The following is a 17,215-nucleotide window of genomic DNA, read 5'->3' on the forward strand; positions in this document are numbered from 1 at the left end:
AAATAACACTTCTGAATACAGTATATGTATGTGTATACGGCTCGAGAAGCTGACACAGATAAGGAAATATATATTATGATGTGGTATGATGTGATTGATAATGTGATATCATGTTATTTATGATGTGATATGAATGATAAGTGCAACACGTCAGCATTGCGAACTTACAGTGCTGACTGAACGCAATACTCTGACTTACTTTGATGCGGTTACTTATGTTCTTGCAGATAGGCTATTTAAATACGCTTGCTTGCCGCAAATGTAATAATAGTCAGATTGCTCTGAAGATGGGCAGTGATATTCTATTAATGTTCACACAGTTTGTGATTTTTGGACATCTGTCCTGCACACGGAAGTTTAAACTGTATTTCCTTTATCCTGTAATATGACTTGATAGTGTTAAACTCGGCACACAGAGCTCTGATTGGTCAGCAGGCGGTGAGCTCTGATTGGTCAGCAGGCTGTGAGCTCTGATTGGTCAGCAGGTGGTGCTTTCACTGAGTTGATCTCTTAACTGGAACATAACCTGTTCCGGAGCAGGCTGAAAAAAGGGCTGTTCATTTGATATTTTTCTAGTTACCTTAAATGAAAATAATTGAATATCTATGTTAATTGATGATTACAATGATTAAGTGTACATTAACATGAGCACTTAATAAACAGTCTACAGTTTTAGTTTATTGAGAATATAATATTGCAGGTCTTTATTGCTCATAGAATGTTCACATACTCTCCTTGAGTATTAACATTATAAAAAACCTTTCAAGATGTAAAGCAAGTCCAAGACTTTCCCCTCAGTTGTGTTTATCTCTTTCAAGGTCACACATTAGGCACTAAAATGTTGAAAAGGGATATCGCCACATTGTCCAACAACTAAACACGTTCGCAGGAACATGTTTGCAGTACTGCGGTCAGTTCCTCTTTGCTTGTGCTAGTTCTTGGAGAGTTGGACAAAACTCATAATATAATTAGTATTATAAGCAGAATGAATAATATGTACATACTAGTCCAGATTAATCACATTAACCTTGCACTCACATGACCACTGATCCAACAGCAAGTTTCATACTGCCTTTGTTCTTGACATACAACCCTGTTTCAGTGTCCACCTCGCTATAAATGAACTCCTGTCTTTATGTAGTGAAGAATGGTCTGCCGGCTATCCTGGTCACCCTGTAAGTGTTAAGTCCTGGGGAATCAAACCCTGGTGACACACCTTTCTTGTTGAAAAGGTAAAAGTTGAAGAGCTGTCTGTCCTGAGCCTCCAGCGAGACAGAGGCGCTGTTCACCTTCAGCTTGCAGGGGTACGGGCTCTCAAACACCACCCTGAACACCCTATCCTGCAGGTAATCCAGACGAATAGTTCTGTACTTGGACGGCACAGATGTGTCAACCTGTGGTCCAAATTGCTGCATGACCAGCACCCCGTCTGAGTCCACCTTTATCTCATAGAAAGTCATATTCCTGTAAGTGAAAAAGCCCACATATGGAGCTGGGCTGGGCGGTGGTCTTAACCTTTTTGGAGCGTCCCTGAACGCCCTCTCCACCGCAGGAATGAGCTGGCTGTAGGCCTGGCTCAGAAGTTCCGGCCCTGCAGGCCGCACGCCGGACATCAGAACCACCATCCCCAGTTTGAGCTGTGGCACCAGGGAGAGGGTGGCCGCGTAACCGTCCAGGTCCCCATCTTTCCTCACCACATCGTAGCCCCGCTGCTCATTGATCTCCCACGGGGTGCCGGTGGAGTTGGCGAAGTAGCCGCTGTGGCAGCGTAGCACCGGGGTCAGCATGGTGTTGAGGGTGTCCTGACGGAGCAGAGTCCCACCGGTTGCGCCCAGAAGAGCCATCATAAGCTTGGCCATGTCAGCAGCTGTGGAAAACATCTGGCCCGCAGCTCGGTACCAGCCCAGATTGAAGAGGGGGGCTGGCTCGCCGTTGCTGTACACCCCCACAGCCATCCGCCTCTGAACCGCTGGACTTAAATTGAACCAAGTGTCCTCCATGCCGAGCCGCTCCAGAATGTTGTCTGACACCCATCTCTCAAAGTTTGAGCCCGCCACCTTCTGGGCCAAGATGTTGGCCAGTAAGGAAAAAGCAACGTTGCTGTAGTGGCATCTGGGGGAAAAATATATATTAATATCAAATGTTCACGAGTTTCCTCTTGGTAAAACATACCTAAATGATCCTTGTTCTATTCATCAACAGCCTCTTTCTGTAGACCATATACATGCTTAAAAGGTCTGAAGTCTCGACAGCTAAGAACAGAGCATAGCAGAAGGAAACAGAGTCTCACTTGGTGCCGGGATCAGCCACGAGGACATCATCCCGTAACAGACCAAGAGCTGCTTCTGTGTCTCCATTCCAAAGAAGATTAGTGGACCTTAATCTTCTGGGTAACCCTGCAACATATATAAAACATTGGTGAATAAAACTCTGTGGACTAATTTCTTTTTTTTTGGACTGGTTGATAGAGGGTGCAATACGTTAATGATTCATGAAAGTTGTCATACACACTGTATCTGTGTAAGAACTAGGGATGTAACGATACCAACAACTCACGGTACGATGATATCGCGATAACAAGTCCACGGTACGGTATTTATCGCAATATTCAAAAAAAAAAAAAAAAAAATTAAGACATTTTTGGGGAAATGTTTCTTTTTACATTTATTTATTTTTTACTTGAAAAAAAATTCTTTATGAAATAATAAATCGGATTTGTACAGCATTTTAGTAGGATAGTAGTATTTTAAAGTGTCAAAAACAAAGTGACAGTAACAGACTGGAACAAGAACAACCAGTGCTTTTTTTTACCAACTAGTACTACCATACAAAGTAGGCATTTTCTTTGTGCCACTGCATCTCACAAATAAACAAGGAAATTGAATAATCAGACCCCACAATAAAATAAATCAAGTTTCACTTTAGTTTTTCAAACTCAAACTCACTAAGTCACTCACTCAGCATCATCAGACAGGATGATGCTTGATGATCATCATTCTGTCCCCCCCCCCATCCTGTCCCCCCCCCCCCCGTTGACAGTTCACAAGCATGCTCTCTCTCTCTTTCCCCCCCACTCCGTGTCAGCGCGAGACGTTAGTGGCGAGTTCAAACCCGACAGGTATTAATGGATTATGACGGAAATGTTACGATCCTGTCTGTCAAAATGACGGACAGCGAAAAAGTCTAACGCCACCTCAGTGGGACAGAGAGATATGCTTTGGCCATGGTTGACAGCAGTGGGTAAAACTGTGCATTGTCTCTCCACCACTTCAAAAACAATACCGTTTTTGCCAAGAAGGTGAGGCTTATTGACAGGATGAGATATAAATATACTGTTGGTGCTTGTCAATGTCTCTGTAAATGTAGCCCTGTAAATACGATGTCCTTTTGTGTTATCTGTTGTTTTATGTTCATGTTGTAACCTACTTGCTGCCATGTTGGACAGGTCTCCCTTGAAAAAGAGATTGATGATCTCAATGGGACCACCTGGTTAAATAAAGGTTTAAACATTTTCTTTTTAAATTAACCATGTAATATCGCGGTGGATTTTGTCAGTCTCACGACGGTATTGAGACGTTTATTTATCGTTTACCATCCCTAGTAAGAACTTAACCCACCACTTAACATGGCCTTTATTTAGCTAATATAAATCAGAACAGTGCATGCAAGCAAACTAGCTAAATGACTTGCTTTCAGTACACAGTATTTAGTGATGGATCTTCACATGATTTGGTACAGACATTCCTGGTTCCCTGACAAGATGTCTTACTGACTTTGGTGATCACTAAAGACTTTTCCTCTAGCTCCATCACAAGGGGGATTCTTTATGATTATTGGATGTATAGCCATACATTTTGGTATATACACTCATCTTTCCCTCAGGATGAATTGTAGTAACATCCTGATAGAGTTGTACCCTCAGGAGACCCCCCCTCCCCCCGTTCTGTTAGTGGCTCCTACTTTCAGCACACAGAGCTGAAGAGCTGATTAGCTTTATTTCTGGACAAAGCTCAGTCTTCATTTAGCTTCTCTCTCTGTTCACGCAAGCCCAGGTTAGCTAAAGTGTTGAAGGAGGTAACGGAGAGGTGTCCTCGATACAAATAAAGGCCCTGACACACCAAACTGACACCAAAGAACACGTCCCGACGGAACACGACTGTTGTGTCGCCTCACGTCTCCTGCTTCTTGGCCAACAGTCCCACTGGAACACACCGCAAAGACTTTAGCCGACGGCCAAGTAGCACGTACGAACTGTGCATGCGTGAGTGGCAATAACTCTCCTTACCAGCAGGCGGCGGTAGTGTGTATTTGTCATTCAAAAGAGGCAACAACCGGTAGACAGAGAAGAAGAACAGACTCCGTGATATAAACAAACAACAAATAGCGTGTGCGTTCCATTTTCACTCTCGTCCATCGAAAACATGTCTCGTGCGGTACTGGAGCTATCAGCCATTGGAGTGTTGCTTGCGGAAGACATTCTTCGTGCCTTCTTAAAGCGTTTGTTTACGTCCCTCACTTCAGTTTCGCTTCTCATGCACTGATTCGCTAGCTGAACAGCCAATCAGAGTGATTTATTTGGCCCAACGGCCCGACCCGACGCATGGCCGATTCAACATGTTGAATCGGCCATGTGTTGGCCATGAAAGGCCAAATAAGGCGTGTCACGGCCGACGGTGCGGGACACAACAAATTGAGTTTGGGCGACAGTGCACGCTTCATCGTCCGACTTACGAAAATGGCCAAAATCGCCTTGGTGTGTCCGGGCCTTAAAGGACACGATGAGTATGAATGTATGGTCCTAGATGTTGACTTTGTGCTTCCCTGACACACTGCTGATTTAATGAGGTGAAGCGGTGTTCACTGTGTTTGCACTGTAATTAGATTTTTTTGTCTTGCTGTTTGTATTATATGTTAGGACCCCCTTGAAAATGAGATGGTTCATCTCAAGGGGTTTATCCTATATAAATAAATTCAGTTAAATCATCGAAATTATATTGGATGGTGTGTGAACATTTAGGAATTCATCTTGAACCCCCTTCCCAACAGCAGAAAAGGGAAAGATCATTCTGTCCCACAATCACATGGACTTTCTAAGGAAATGGTCATGGGTGTTACATTTTAAAAGAAGGAACTTCTCTCTGAAGCTCCTCCTTCATCCTGCACACAACTGCATCTGTCACTTCCTGTGTGAACAACAGTTTACAACAGAACGATCCTAACGTCCGAAAATGTGCTCTTTCAGTTTGGTCCAGCAGGGTATCAAATAATATTTCAGTACAAATGTTATCGCCCTCCTCACATGATATGCTTCATGCTAATTTCTTACAGGGGGTAATTTTCTTTTGCACTTTGGACCAGGGAGATATCACTTGTACTTTCAACACTGAACAAATGAGCGATAGTGATTCACATGTGTGAAACCAGGCATCCCAGTTCTTTTATGTAGTTCCTTCTAGGTTGAATTAACAAAGATGGCCACCATGACATTCAAAATATAAAAACCTTGTGCAGTTACCAGAGAGCTGACTGGCCATCCTGCGCAGGGTGAGTGCAGGAGAGTTGATGCCAATGGTCCTAAGTGAGGTTGACGCTGGCCCCCCACCACTCCACAGAGGGTCCTTGATGCTGAAGTTTTGAGCATACTTCTCCACCGGGTCGTCCAGAGAGCCCACCAGGCCGTCCTCCCACAGCTTGTACAGCATCAGTGTGGGGAAGATCTTAGAGAGGCTCGCTATTCTGCAATCACACTGATTAAAGTGAGTGCCACACAAGCGTATTACTAATGATTCAATAAATGTATCCTGATTTAATAATAGCGTTCCCACTACTGCTGCACAGAACAGATTTCAGCACTTCATTTACTGAGTGGTTCCTTATCCTTTATCACTGTTTCTATACCAAGCTTACTAAAGGTCTAATCCTAATTTTAACTTTAAGCCTCAGATCAAATGCAATCCAATAGAAGAATTAGGCCGCAGATTACATCATGCTGTAATGATTATTGATCAGATTTCGTGTTCTGGCTGAGCAGCCTTTAGGACTAATATTATTAATAACTACGTGCTTGACATTAAGACAAATCACCACTTCCCTTTTGACATATCTCTCTCATATTTTATGTTAGTCTCCTCCTCCTGTTATCCACACTGTTTGACTATAAATCTCACCTGTACACGGTGAACTCATTGGGTGCAGGAGAGGAGGGATCACTTCTGTTCTTCTGACCAAAGTTTCCATTCCACAGAACAGAGTCATTTAAAACCACGATGGCTGAAATAGCTGGCAGCTTGGTGGGGTGAACGCTGGACCTCAGGAGTAGATCTATCTGTTAGGAGAAACTTCATTAACACACGCCATAACTATATTCAGAATATTCACATGACAAAACATTTAATTGTTAAAAGATATACACCTTTTCTAAGGCCTCCCTCAGCGATGGGATGGGGTGTTTGAGGGGCACAGGCTCCGGGAAGAGAGGGCACATCTCTTCTTCCATGGCTTGTTCTACAACCACTTCTGTGGGAAAGTGAAAAAAGGTAACATTTGCAGTGCGTAAACATGGCCGAGTCAACAGCGATAACTTTCGAGGGGTGGAGGTATGCCCATTATTTTGAGTTTGTCCAAAGAAAGGACAGGAATGTGACCGTGAGGTGCAAACTGTGTCCAGGCCAGAAGCTTTTATCCACTGCTGCAAACACAACGTCAAACCTCAACAAGCACCTGCAAAGATAACATGCTAACGTGAAGCTAATAGCTAAGGACCCCCGAACCCAGAGTGAGGATGTAAACAGGGTCTTCCCCTCCCGCTCCCTCTGCAAAATGAAGCACCCTCCGCAGTCTGCGTGATCTGCCTGTAGGGAGGGGCGGCCCTGCGAGTAAAGTCACGAGTAAAGTGATGAGTAAGGTAACGAGTAAAGTAACGAGTAAAGTAACACGTTTTACGAAGTAAAGTAATATATTACTTTTTTTTTTAAAGTAATATGTAATATATTACTTTTTTTGAGAAATAACCCCATCTCTGATCTTGATATATTAATTATTTGCAGAAATGTATGGAGGCAGGGGAAGCTACTGACCTTGGACAGTCCAAGTTACAAAATATCTTCTAATCCACTGCTGTCTCCTGTGTGTTTAACACACGCAGAAAACTTGGTTTAGTTGAGCAGGCCCAGTGAAGTGTGCACCTGTGCATGATCTGTTATGCTAATACGTACAGGACTGTCTCAGAAAATTAGAATATTGTGATAAAGTTCTTTATTTTCTGTAATGCAATTAAAAAAACAAAAATGTCATACATTCTGGATTCATTACAAATCAACTGAAATATTGCAAGCCTTTTATTATTTTAATATTGCTGATTATGGCATACAGCTTAAGAAAACTCAAAAATCCTATCTCAAAAAATTAGAATAGTTCCTCAGACCAAGTAAAAAAAAAAGATTTATAACAGCAAAACACAATCAAACATTTGAAAATGTCCATTAATGCACTCAGTACTTGGTTGGGAATCCTTTTGCACGGATTACTGCATCAATGCGGCGTGGCATGGAGGCAATCAGCCTGTGGCATTGCTGAGGTGTTATGGATGCCTAGGATGCTTCAATAGCGGCCTTTAGCTCGTTAGCATTGTTGGGTCTGGTGTCTTTCAGCTTCTTCTTCACAATACCCCACATATTCTCTATGGGGTTCAGGTCAGGGGAATTTGCAGGCCAATCAAGGACAGTAATGCCATGGTCAGTACACCAGTTACTGGTGGTTTTGGCACTGTGGGCAGGTGCCAGATCATGCTGGAAAATGAATTCCTCATCTCCATAGAGCTTTTCAGCAGACGGAAGCATGTAGTGCTCTAAAATCTCTTGGTACACAGCTGCATTTACTCTGGGCTTGATGAAACACAGTGGACCAACACCAGCAGCTGACATGGCTCCCCAAACCATCGCTGACTGTGGGAACTTCACACTGGATTTCAAGCAACTTGGATTTTGCTCCTCTCCAGCCTTTCTCCAGACTCTGGCGCCTTGACTTCCAAATGAAATACAAAACTTGCTTTCGTCTGAAAAGAGGACTTTGGACCACTGTGCAACTGTCCAGTGCTTCTTTTCCTTAGCCCAAGTCAGACGCCTCTTCCGTTGTCTTGAGTTCAGAAGTGGCTTGACCATGGGAATACGGCTATTGTAGCCCATTTCCCGGACACGTCTGTGAACAGTGACTTTTGATACCTGGACTCCAGCTTCAGTCCACTGTCTTTGAAGCTCCCCCAAATTCTGGAAGCGACTCTTCTTCACAATGCTGTTAAGGCTGCGGTCATCTCTCTTGGTTGTGCAGCGTTTCCTGTCACATTTCCCCCTTCCAACAGACTTTTTGTGGATGTGCTTTGAAACTGCACTCTGTGAACAGCTTGCTCTTTGAGAAATTTATTTTTGTGTCTTACCCTCCTGATGGAGGGTGTCAATGACGGTCCTCTGGACAGCAGTCAGATCAGCAGTCTTCCCCATACTTGTGATTTAGTTTACTGAACCAAGCTGAGTGTTTTTCAAGGCTCAGGAAACCCTTGCAGGTGTTTCGAGTTAATTAGACGATTCAAGTGATTCGTTGAACACCCTACTAGTATACTTTTTCATGATATTCTAATATTTAGAGATAGGATATTTGAGTTTTCTTAAGCTGTATGCCATAATCAGCAATATTAAAATAATAAAAGGCTTGCAATATTTCAGTTGATTTGTAATGAATCCAGAATGTATGACATTTTTGTTTTTTTAATTGCATTACAGAAAATAAAGAACTTTATCACAATATTCTAATTTTCTGAGACAGTCCTGTATAGTAATGACCAAAATTGTCCATTGGAACCCATATCAAAAAATGTTGGAATAGCAACAAATTTGACGAGTTTTGAATTTTCCGGGGAAATCTGCAGTCGACCTTCGCCTTCATGGGCGTGGCTTGCGATCTACTGCGTGACGTCACGAGATGGACGCCGCTGCACTGTTTACATTCACCACCGTTCGTTTTTTCTTTTTTTCAAAGTCGAATTTCTCAACGTTTTTGAGCTAGTATTTTCCTGGAAAGTGTGTCGGAGTCGACTGGAAGTGATTGCCAATCGAGAAAACCTGACAATGGAGGCGACAGTGAAGAAAGAGGGATGAAAAACACAGGGGAAACGATGCATTGCCGCTGGCTGTAGTAATGTCAAGTCTGCCGAAGTGGCGATGTTTCTGTTCCCAAAAGATGAAGGTGAGCCTGGCTGGTGTCATTGTTTCGTAGATTATTTGATTGATCATGATAAATAAAGGCCAGTGGTCGATTCGAGAGAGAGAGAAAGAGAGACTGACAGAGTTACAGGGTTGTTGTTAGCATCTGGTGCTAGCTCGGAGCTAACGGAGATTAGCTGTTTCAACAATAAGGAGAGGGAGAGTGCTCTCCTGTGGGACTGAGAGAGATAACGTCAGCTCAGGGAGGTAAACTGTAGCCTAAGTTATCTCAGTGGGTTTGGTCATCTATGTAAACAAATATTTCCATCTATGTAATATTAGTTGTATAAAATAGGTTAAGAAATCATTCCAATGTTTTTTGATTATTGAACTATATGTTTCATATGAGTGTTGAGAGCTGTATCCATAAATCTCTTAATGTTGCCCTCAAAGTGCACCAAATTGATCACTTTCCTCATCTATCCTGTCCGAAAAGCTGTCCAAATCAATAATTTCTCTCACACTAGTATCACTTTCCAGAGTCTCCGCCATGTTTACAATCGCAACTGGGTACATCTTGTGACGTCACAGCCACTATCGTCTGCAACTTCCGTTAGGCTCAGACGGCAAAATTAATAATTCATTAATTCATTAATTATGAATTATTAAAAATTATTTTAGCCATGAACAGGCACAATGATATGTAAGGAATGAAACTGCCATTTCATTTTGGTGCAAAAACATGCACTTCACTGGGCCTTTAAGTGTTTAAACTTCCATGCAAAAGCTACATCTAATAAGACATTTTTCAGTGGATCATCTATTCAATAGATATAGTGACCCTTTAACCAACAGTAAATGACTAGAAATATTCTAAAAGTGAGAAAGACACCTGAGTGGAATTTGACGATGATACGCTACCTCTGCTAGGCCTGTTAATTCAATCTTATATTAGAATCAAGCATAGACATGTACAATTAAAACTGCCGTCACAGACGTGCACGCAGTTGTGGGCGGGCCTTCGCGTCTGTGCGCCTGTCGGGGAGGGTCGCCGGTCGTCCCGGCGTCAAGGCGACGTACAGGAGTGCTCCAAAATGAGCCGTTTGTCATTTCTCAAATGCTCGCGTCCTCGACTCCTCGGTCCTCCGGCAGCGACCCGGAAACGGATGTCGGCGCGCTGCCTTCGAAGGAAAACAAATGTCTCTAAAGGCTCGTCGAGGATCGATTATCGCGGAGGCTGTCTGGAGGAGCTGTAACCGAGGATACACTGATTTAGAGGAGAGAGGAGTCTCTCTGGAGGAGCTATAACCGAGGGTATACTGATGTAGAGGAGAGAGTAGAGAGGGGATAGAGGGGAGAGAGAGGCGAGAGGAGGCTCTCTGGAGGAGCTTTAACCGAGGTTACACTGATGTATCCTCCATAGTCGATTTCAGGCAACAGAGACCGGGTGTAAATGAAATTAAACTTTATTCACAACAGGCTATAGTTGCGAGATAGTAGGATGTAAACAGGTCTAAGTGTAATTAAAATACATTAAACTATAAACATAAGCATTAACAGTTCATAGACACATATCAACAGTAGAACATATAATATTTTCACTGAAAAGAGTAAAGGTTAATGGAATAGGTGCAATACACAAGTAATAGCAACACAATGAATCAGTGTACCAAAATCTAATGTTGTCATCTCTCTCCAATCTGAACTCTAAAGATGGCAGCCCTAGACTATATGTATGTGTGGTCTATAACAGAGAAATACAAAATGTACAAGTATAATGAGAATCAGTTACTTAAATATATTATACAGCAAACAATAATCATAACTCTCTCTGCAATGACACATATTCTCAAAGGCTAATTAACTGTTGAACATGCAGGTTGTAATATAACCATTACAAATATAAACATGTAATATACTGCACAGATAGCTCCTTTAACTTATTAACAATGTAACAGGTTAATATGTCATCTCAACATTAGATTACCAACATTGTCAAACAAAGCTGCACTTATCCGCACGCAGCTATTGTCAACGAAGCACAGCTCTGCAAACTGTTCCCGTTGTGATTATAAGTTATTTAACATGATCAAATGTGTATCAGACTTTCTGCCCTTTACCGTTTGTTTACTCACTAATCACGTCTCCTCTGGATATTAGGCTATGTATTTTTTGCTTTAATTGTGAGCCCACATTTACAGTGAGAACAGCTGCTGAGGCCAGTGCAGAAAGCAGAACAGTGTATTATAAATATCACTCAATAATAGAAGTAACAGGCCTACATTACACACTTTATTTGTATCCTTTAGTACAGTGGTTCTCAACCTTTTTACACCAAGTACCACCTGAGAAAATAGTTGGCTCTCCAAGTACCACCATATGACCAATGTTAAAATACAGTCTATGCACAGTTCATGCAGGACTCGGAGGCAAATGTATTCATAATAACATTATTTATTGTCAGCCACAGCTACATGTAGAAAGGGCACTCACTCACTCACTCACTCACTCACACACACACACACACACACACACACACACACACACACACACACACACACACACACACACACACACACACACACACACACACACACACACACACACACACACACACACACACACACACACACACACACACACACACACCACAAGTGAGAACATAAAGAACAAAATAATAACTTATTCTCACACAACATATGACAACTGTACATACATGTCATTTCCTATACCAAAGCGTGAATGTAGACCTCCTGCAACAACCTACATTGTAACAGAAAATGTCCTATTGGGAATTCAGTTCCACAATAGTAATGAAAGCCTCCAGGAGCAGATGAGCCTAAGGGCTAATAGCTCATCTTCAGTCTGCTGATGTTTGCTATTGCCATTTGGTGGCAAAGTAAAAAAGAAAATATAACAATTAAAGACAAGTGTTTTTCTTTTTTTCAGCGTTTGACCTCGGTCACAGCCTTCTTTCCATTCTTTGAGCAAATGCCTTCTTCCTGAGTCACTTCTCTCCTCCATCACAGCGGCTGTGCATATCACTTTTGCGTTGCTTGCGGAGCCTGCACTTGTGCTCGGTTGATGACTGTCCTCCTCCTCATTCACTTGTTCACTTTCGCTGGTAATATTCTCCTCTGTACCCCCTCACACAGGGGCGCCATAAGCGGGTGAAAGGTTAGGACGATTCTAAGGGCCCATGACTAGCAGGGGGCCCCAACATGTTTAGAACATTAAGAAAAAAAATGTAAGTACCCTTTCATCAATAATTAACATTAATATAACGTTATATTGCGTAGTAGGCTACTCACTAAACTTACGATTCATTTAACCTATTTTCTTCCAAAAGTTAATTATCCAAAGCCTCTGTACACCCCCCTCTATTTACATGTAATGGTTTGGTCCTAAGACTCCTGCCTCCAAACGCAGCACTTTTCTAGCAGAGTGAAAGCATGTGAGGAGGGATGCGGTGGTTGTGGGCCATGAGTGGTGGAATTTAGTCTGTTAGCTAAGCGTAGTCCATTGTAAATTGTACTGTTTTTTTTTACTAAGCTGACATTAAGTAGGCTACTGTTAATATCTTCACAGAAAATTCTGAGGTTTTTCATTTCACTGCTCTTTTAGCTGACATTAAATGCAGGTACATGTTTATCAGCTATTCATACTAAATCAGTTGTCCCTCCCCCTGGTGCCAGGACCAACATATCCATCTTCAGGCTCAGCAGCCCTGTCCCCCTATAAGGCTGAACCTGAACCAGCTTTTCTCCCAACTGAAGGAGGTGAGCAGCATTGTGTTGCCACTTAACATATCTGAAGGGACACTGGAATACAACACATATATATATATCAAAACAAAAAGCTAACATCTAATTTAAATTATACATTTCAAACACAGTATTTTCCCACATAGCCACTGATCTATATAAGACAAAAAACTGCTTTTTAGTCTATTTAGGATGTTTGAAGCGTTGAGTGATCAGTCTGTATTAGGTATATAAAATGTTAATCACCAACATTTTGGTTATGATATTAATACTAATATTAAATAATATATTATCATATGTGTCATGTACACTCTACAGAGCCAGGGCCCTCTTCAGTTTTGTCAGGAAGGTGTGTGGAAGTGGAGGAAGAGGTGAAGGACAGTGACAGTGCCAGTGGCAGTACCAGTGTAGATGATGAGGATGAAGGCTCCAGTGAAGACAAGAGAAGGTGTACAGAAAGGGACAGACAAAGTGAGGAAAAGGACAGACAAAGTGAGGAAGCTGTAAAAAAAAAGACTGAGAAAAGGTACCAAGCTCTGATTTGGCACCACCATAAGGCCTTTTCATTTCCATTTCCGTTGTATTCCACTTTAATACCTGCATATTTTGTACTTGGTATGTATATTTAATTTTAAAATCTGCTGCTTATGTTATTTTTTGTGTTATAGCATTTTATAAATGATTTTGTTGGTGGTAATGTTCACTTTATTTTAATTTAAGAGGTCATATATATATTTAAGTTATATGTATTTGGATTTATGCATTCATGTTGAGAATGTTCCATTCATAAATGTTATTGTTAGGCATGTACACCATAAAAGATGACAATTGATATTTATTGTCAGGAATGTTAGTGTTATATCAAATAGTGAATTCTACTGCAGCAGAATGTTGCACGTCTGCACAGTGTTATATTTTCACAGCTCAGTGTCAGTAAATATTGTGCGGTTAGTATTGGACTACAAGATAGATGCAAGCCTGTATAGGTGGAGTTATTTAAAGCATAAATGAGTGGGTTGGGCTCTGGAGGTGTGGTTAGCAATTTTGCTTGGTTGGCGTGGCCTGGGCCTGGTGATGGGGGGGCCCAATTTGATATATTTTCACGGGGCCCAAAATCCCTGGTGGCACCCCTGCCCTAACACCCTGGACACAAACTGTTGACCCCCCTCCCCTCTGGCAGGAGGCTGCGCTCCATCGGGACCAGGACCTCTCGCCACCTGAACAGTTTCTTCCCCTCCGCTACCGGCCTCTTAAACAAGGCCCGGCCCCCCCACTGACACTTTACCTCTGCCACATCATAGACTATATGCATTACATTACATTAATGCACACAATGTTATACTCCTTTCTGCGCATATTCTTATTTCACATTTCATAGTTTTCATAGTAAAATTAATTGATAGCATTCTATTTCCATATAAATTACTGCTTTATTTAATTTGTATTGCTATTTAACTGTATTCCATTACGGTGTACAATATTTTTTGTTTTTCATATTTTATGAATGTGCCGTGACATCAAGTCAAATTCCTAGTTGGTGCGAACCTACCTGGCAATAAACCTGTTTCTGATTCTTCTGAATACCTCCCGTTTTGAGCCACGTTTTTAACATCATTCAGCTTTCTTCTTTCTTTAGCTTACTTGCAACGTTCGCTAATTGTTCGCGGGTAGTATGGTCGTCATTAGCAACGCAAATAGTATTATAAATTTAAAGCGTATTAAATACGCTTTAAATTTGTTTCTAAATCTAAAAACAACAATAGCCTATAAGAACTTATTCAAACCACAGTTTCAATTATTTCATTCGTTGTAGTATTTTGATAGTATGATTTATTTTTTAATTAATGTTATTCAATCAAGCCTCAAACTGATGGCACTTGTCCCTATAGCCTGTTTTAAATGGAAGTTGTCAGAGGTCCTTACCACCAGCTGCTCTTGCAGTAATAAGTAGTGTACCTTTCTTACTGTCCTAAATGTGCACAATGTAGTGACTGCTTTTCATCTTTTTGTTTACTTAGTTGTGTTTTCTGTATTTTTTACGTCTGTGTTATGTGTAAAAAACGTTGCTGCCTTCTTGGCCAGGTCAGCGTTGTAAATGAGATGTTGTCTCAATGTTTTCATCTGGTTAAAAATAATTAAAAAAAAAAAGATATTTTTTATATTTCAGATTCCTCCGCGTACCACTAGCAGGAGCTGGCGTACCACCAGTGGTACGCGTACCACAGGTTGAAAACCACTGCTTTAGTAGATATCTACAAATAAACAGTTGATATTTTTCATGAAACCAAATAGTGCTTCACATCATAACATATACATGGGCTGTAGCCTGATATATATTATGTGCTTTAAGAGCTATATGTGTATGTTTTGGAGTGTATATGTGTCTGTTGTAATTGCATGTGCCACCAGCAGAGGGAGCTGCTGGACTAACAATCAACATCATTGCCAGCAGTGTGTGAGTATGTTTGAGTGTGTGTGTGTGTGTGTGTGTGTGTGTGTGTGTGTGTGTGTGTGTGTGTGTGTGTGTGTGTGTGTGTGTGTGTGTGTGTGTGTGTGTGTGTGTGTGTGTGTGTGTGTGTGTGTGTGTGTGTGTGTGTGTGTGTGTGTGTGTTTGTGAGTGAGAGAGAGAGAGAGAGAGAGAGAGAGAGAGATGATGTGGAAGACAGAGTAGCTTATCTGACATCTAAATGGTGGACAATGGTACATTGTAGCATGTGAGCTCCCCTTTCGAGCGACTGAATATTCCTTCGCAATTTAGCATCACATTGGATAAGGACTGAACTTGTCCTGGAATGGAATTTTTTCCGGTCATTTCCCTAGGAGGAGTTTGCAAAATTGTGCTTAAAATACATGAAGAACGCACATTTTTCAAAATGGCCGACTTCCTGGGATGCGGGGCTAATGGAAGGCAATTTGAAATATGTGTGCAATCAGGGGCGCCGCCAGGGATTTTGGGTCCCATGAAAAGATATTACATTGGGCCCCACCACCAGGCACAGTCCACGCCAACCAAGCACAATTGCTGTAACCACACCTCCAGAACCCAACCGACTCATTTATGCTTTAAATAACTCTACCTGTACAGGCTTGCATCTATTTTGTAGTCCAATACTAACCGCACAATATTTACTGACACTGAGCTGTGAAAATATAACACTGTGCAGACGTGCAACATTCTACTGCAACATTCTGCTGCAGTACAATTCAATATTTGATATAACACAAACATTCCTGACAATAGACCTCAATAGTCATCTTTTATGGTGTACATGCCTTTTTAATAACATTTTGGAATGGAACATTCATAAATCAAAATAAATATAACTTAAATATACATGACCACTTAAATTAAAATAAAGTGAACATTAACACCAATATTATAAAATGCTACAACAAAAAACAAAACATAAGCAGCATATGTTTGAATTAAATATACATACCAACAACAAAATAAGCGGGTATTAAAGTGTAAATGGACAACAAAACGGAAATGGAAGTGAAAAGGCCTGATGGTGGTGCTAAATCAGAGCCTTTTACCTGTTCTCAGTCTTTTTCTCATCATGCATCTTGTGTGTAGTGATCCAATATCGTTACCATAGCCTTGCCCTTCAACAGTTATTACGAGCCTTGGCTCAGCCTTACTCACCAAGAGCCCAGCGCCTAGCCTTCTTACAGGCAAAGTCACTGATCAAGTCCTTGAAGTCCAGCTTTCTAGCCAACTGGCTTTCAATGGACAGCATGGCAAGACTGCAAAGCATTATGGGGGGACAGGGCTGCTGAGCCTAAATATGGATCTGTTGGTCCTGGCACCAGGGGGAGGGACAACTGATTTAGTATGAATAGCTGCTAAAAATGTACCTGCATTTATTAAATGTCAGCTAAAAGAGGAGTGAAATGAAAAACCTCAGCATTTTCTGTGAAGACATTTACAGTACTTAATGTCAGCAAAACATTACAATTATTATTTACAATGGACTAAGCTTAGCTGACAGACTAATTTCCACCAGTCATGGACCACACCCACCTTTTCTTTCGAAAAACTGGGTGACATACTGTCGCCCTTTAGTCCCTCTCTCTTGTCTTTCTCTCCTTTCTTTTCTTTTTTGAAAGTCTGACTTTGTTAGTCGTTGAGACACGGCACAAACGTAGGTACTAGCATCCTCCTCACATGCTCTCACTCTCTGCCAGAATGTGCGGTGCCGCACAGCGTTTGGAGGCAAGACCAAACCATTACATGTAAATAGAGGGGGGTGTACA

At 41.6% G+C, this 17,215-nt stretch overlaps 1 protein-coding gene and 1 long non-coding RNA gene across 2 annotated transcripts; one reads left to right on the forward strand and one right to left on the reverse strand.

Moving 5' to 3' along the window:
- Nucleotides 1-719: 719 nt before the first annotated feature.
- On the reverse strand, nucleotides 720-8,678 carry LOC307036995 (putative beta-lactamase-like 1). The gene is made up of 6 exons (XM_079677692.1): nucleotides 8,432-8,678; nucleotides 6,413-6,516; nucleotides 6,168-6,325; nucleotides 5,516-5,736; nucleotides 2,291-2,396; nucleotides 720-2,112 (listed from the first exon to the last, which is right to left on the reverse strand). Exons 1-6 carry the CDS (start codon nucleotides 8,493-8,495, stop codon nucleotides 1,134-1,136), a joined length of 1,632 nt encoding a protein of 543 aa, XP_079533818.1. The 5' UTR covers nucleotides 8,496-8,678; the 3' UTR covers nucleotides 720-1,133.
- Nucleotides 8,679-8,827: 149 nt separating this feature from the next.
- Nucleotides 8,828-15,149, forward strand: LOC307036996. Its single transcript, XR_013807551.1, has 3 exons — nucleotides 8,828-9,237; nucleotides 12,890-12,973; nucleotides 13,277-15,149. It is a non-coding gene; the product is annotated as an uncharacterized lncRNA (long non-coding RNA).
- The last annotated feature ends 2,066 nt before the right edge of the window (nucleotides 15,150-17,215 follow it).

This window comes from Notothenia rossii, assembly GCF_949606895.1.
Source record: "Notothenia rossii genome assembly, chromosome: 4".
Taxonomy (NCBI): domain Eukaryota; kingdom Metazoa; phylum Chordata; class Actinopteri; order Perciformes; family Nototheniidae; genus Notothenia; species Notothenia rossii.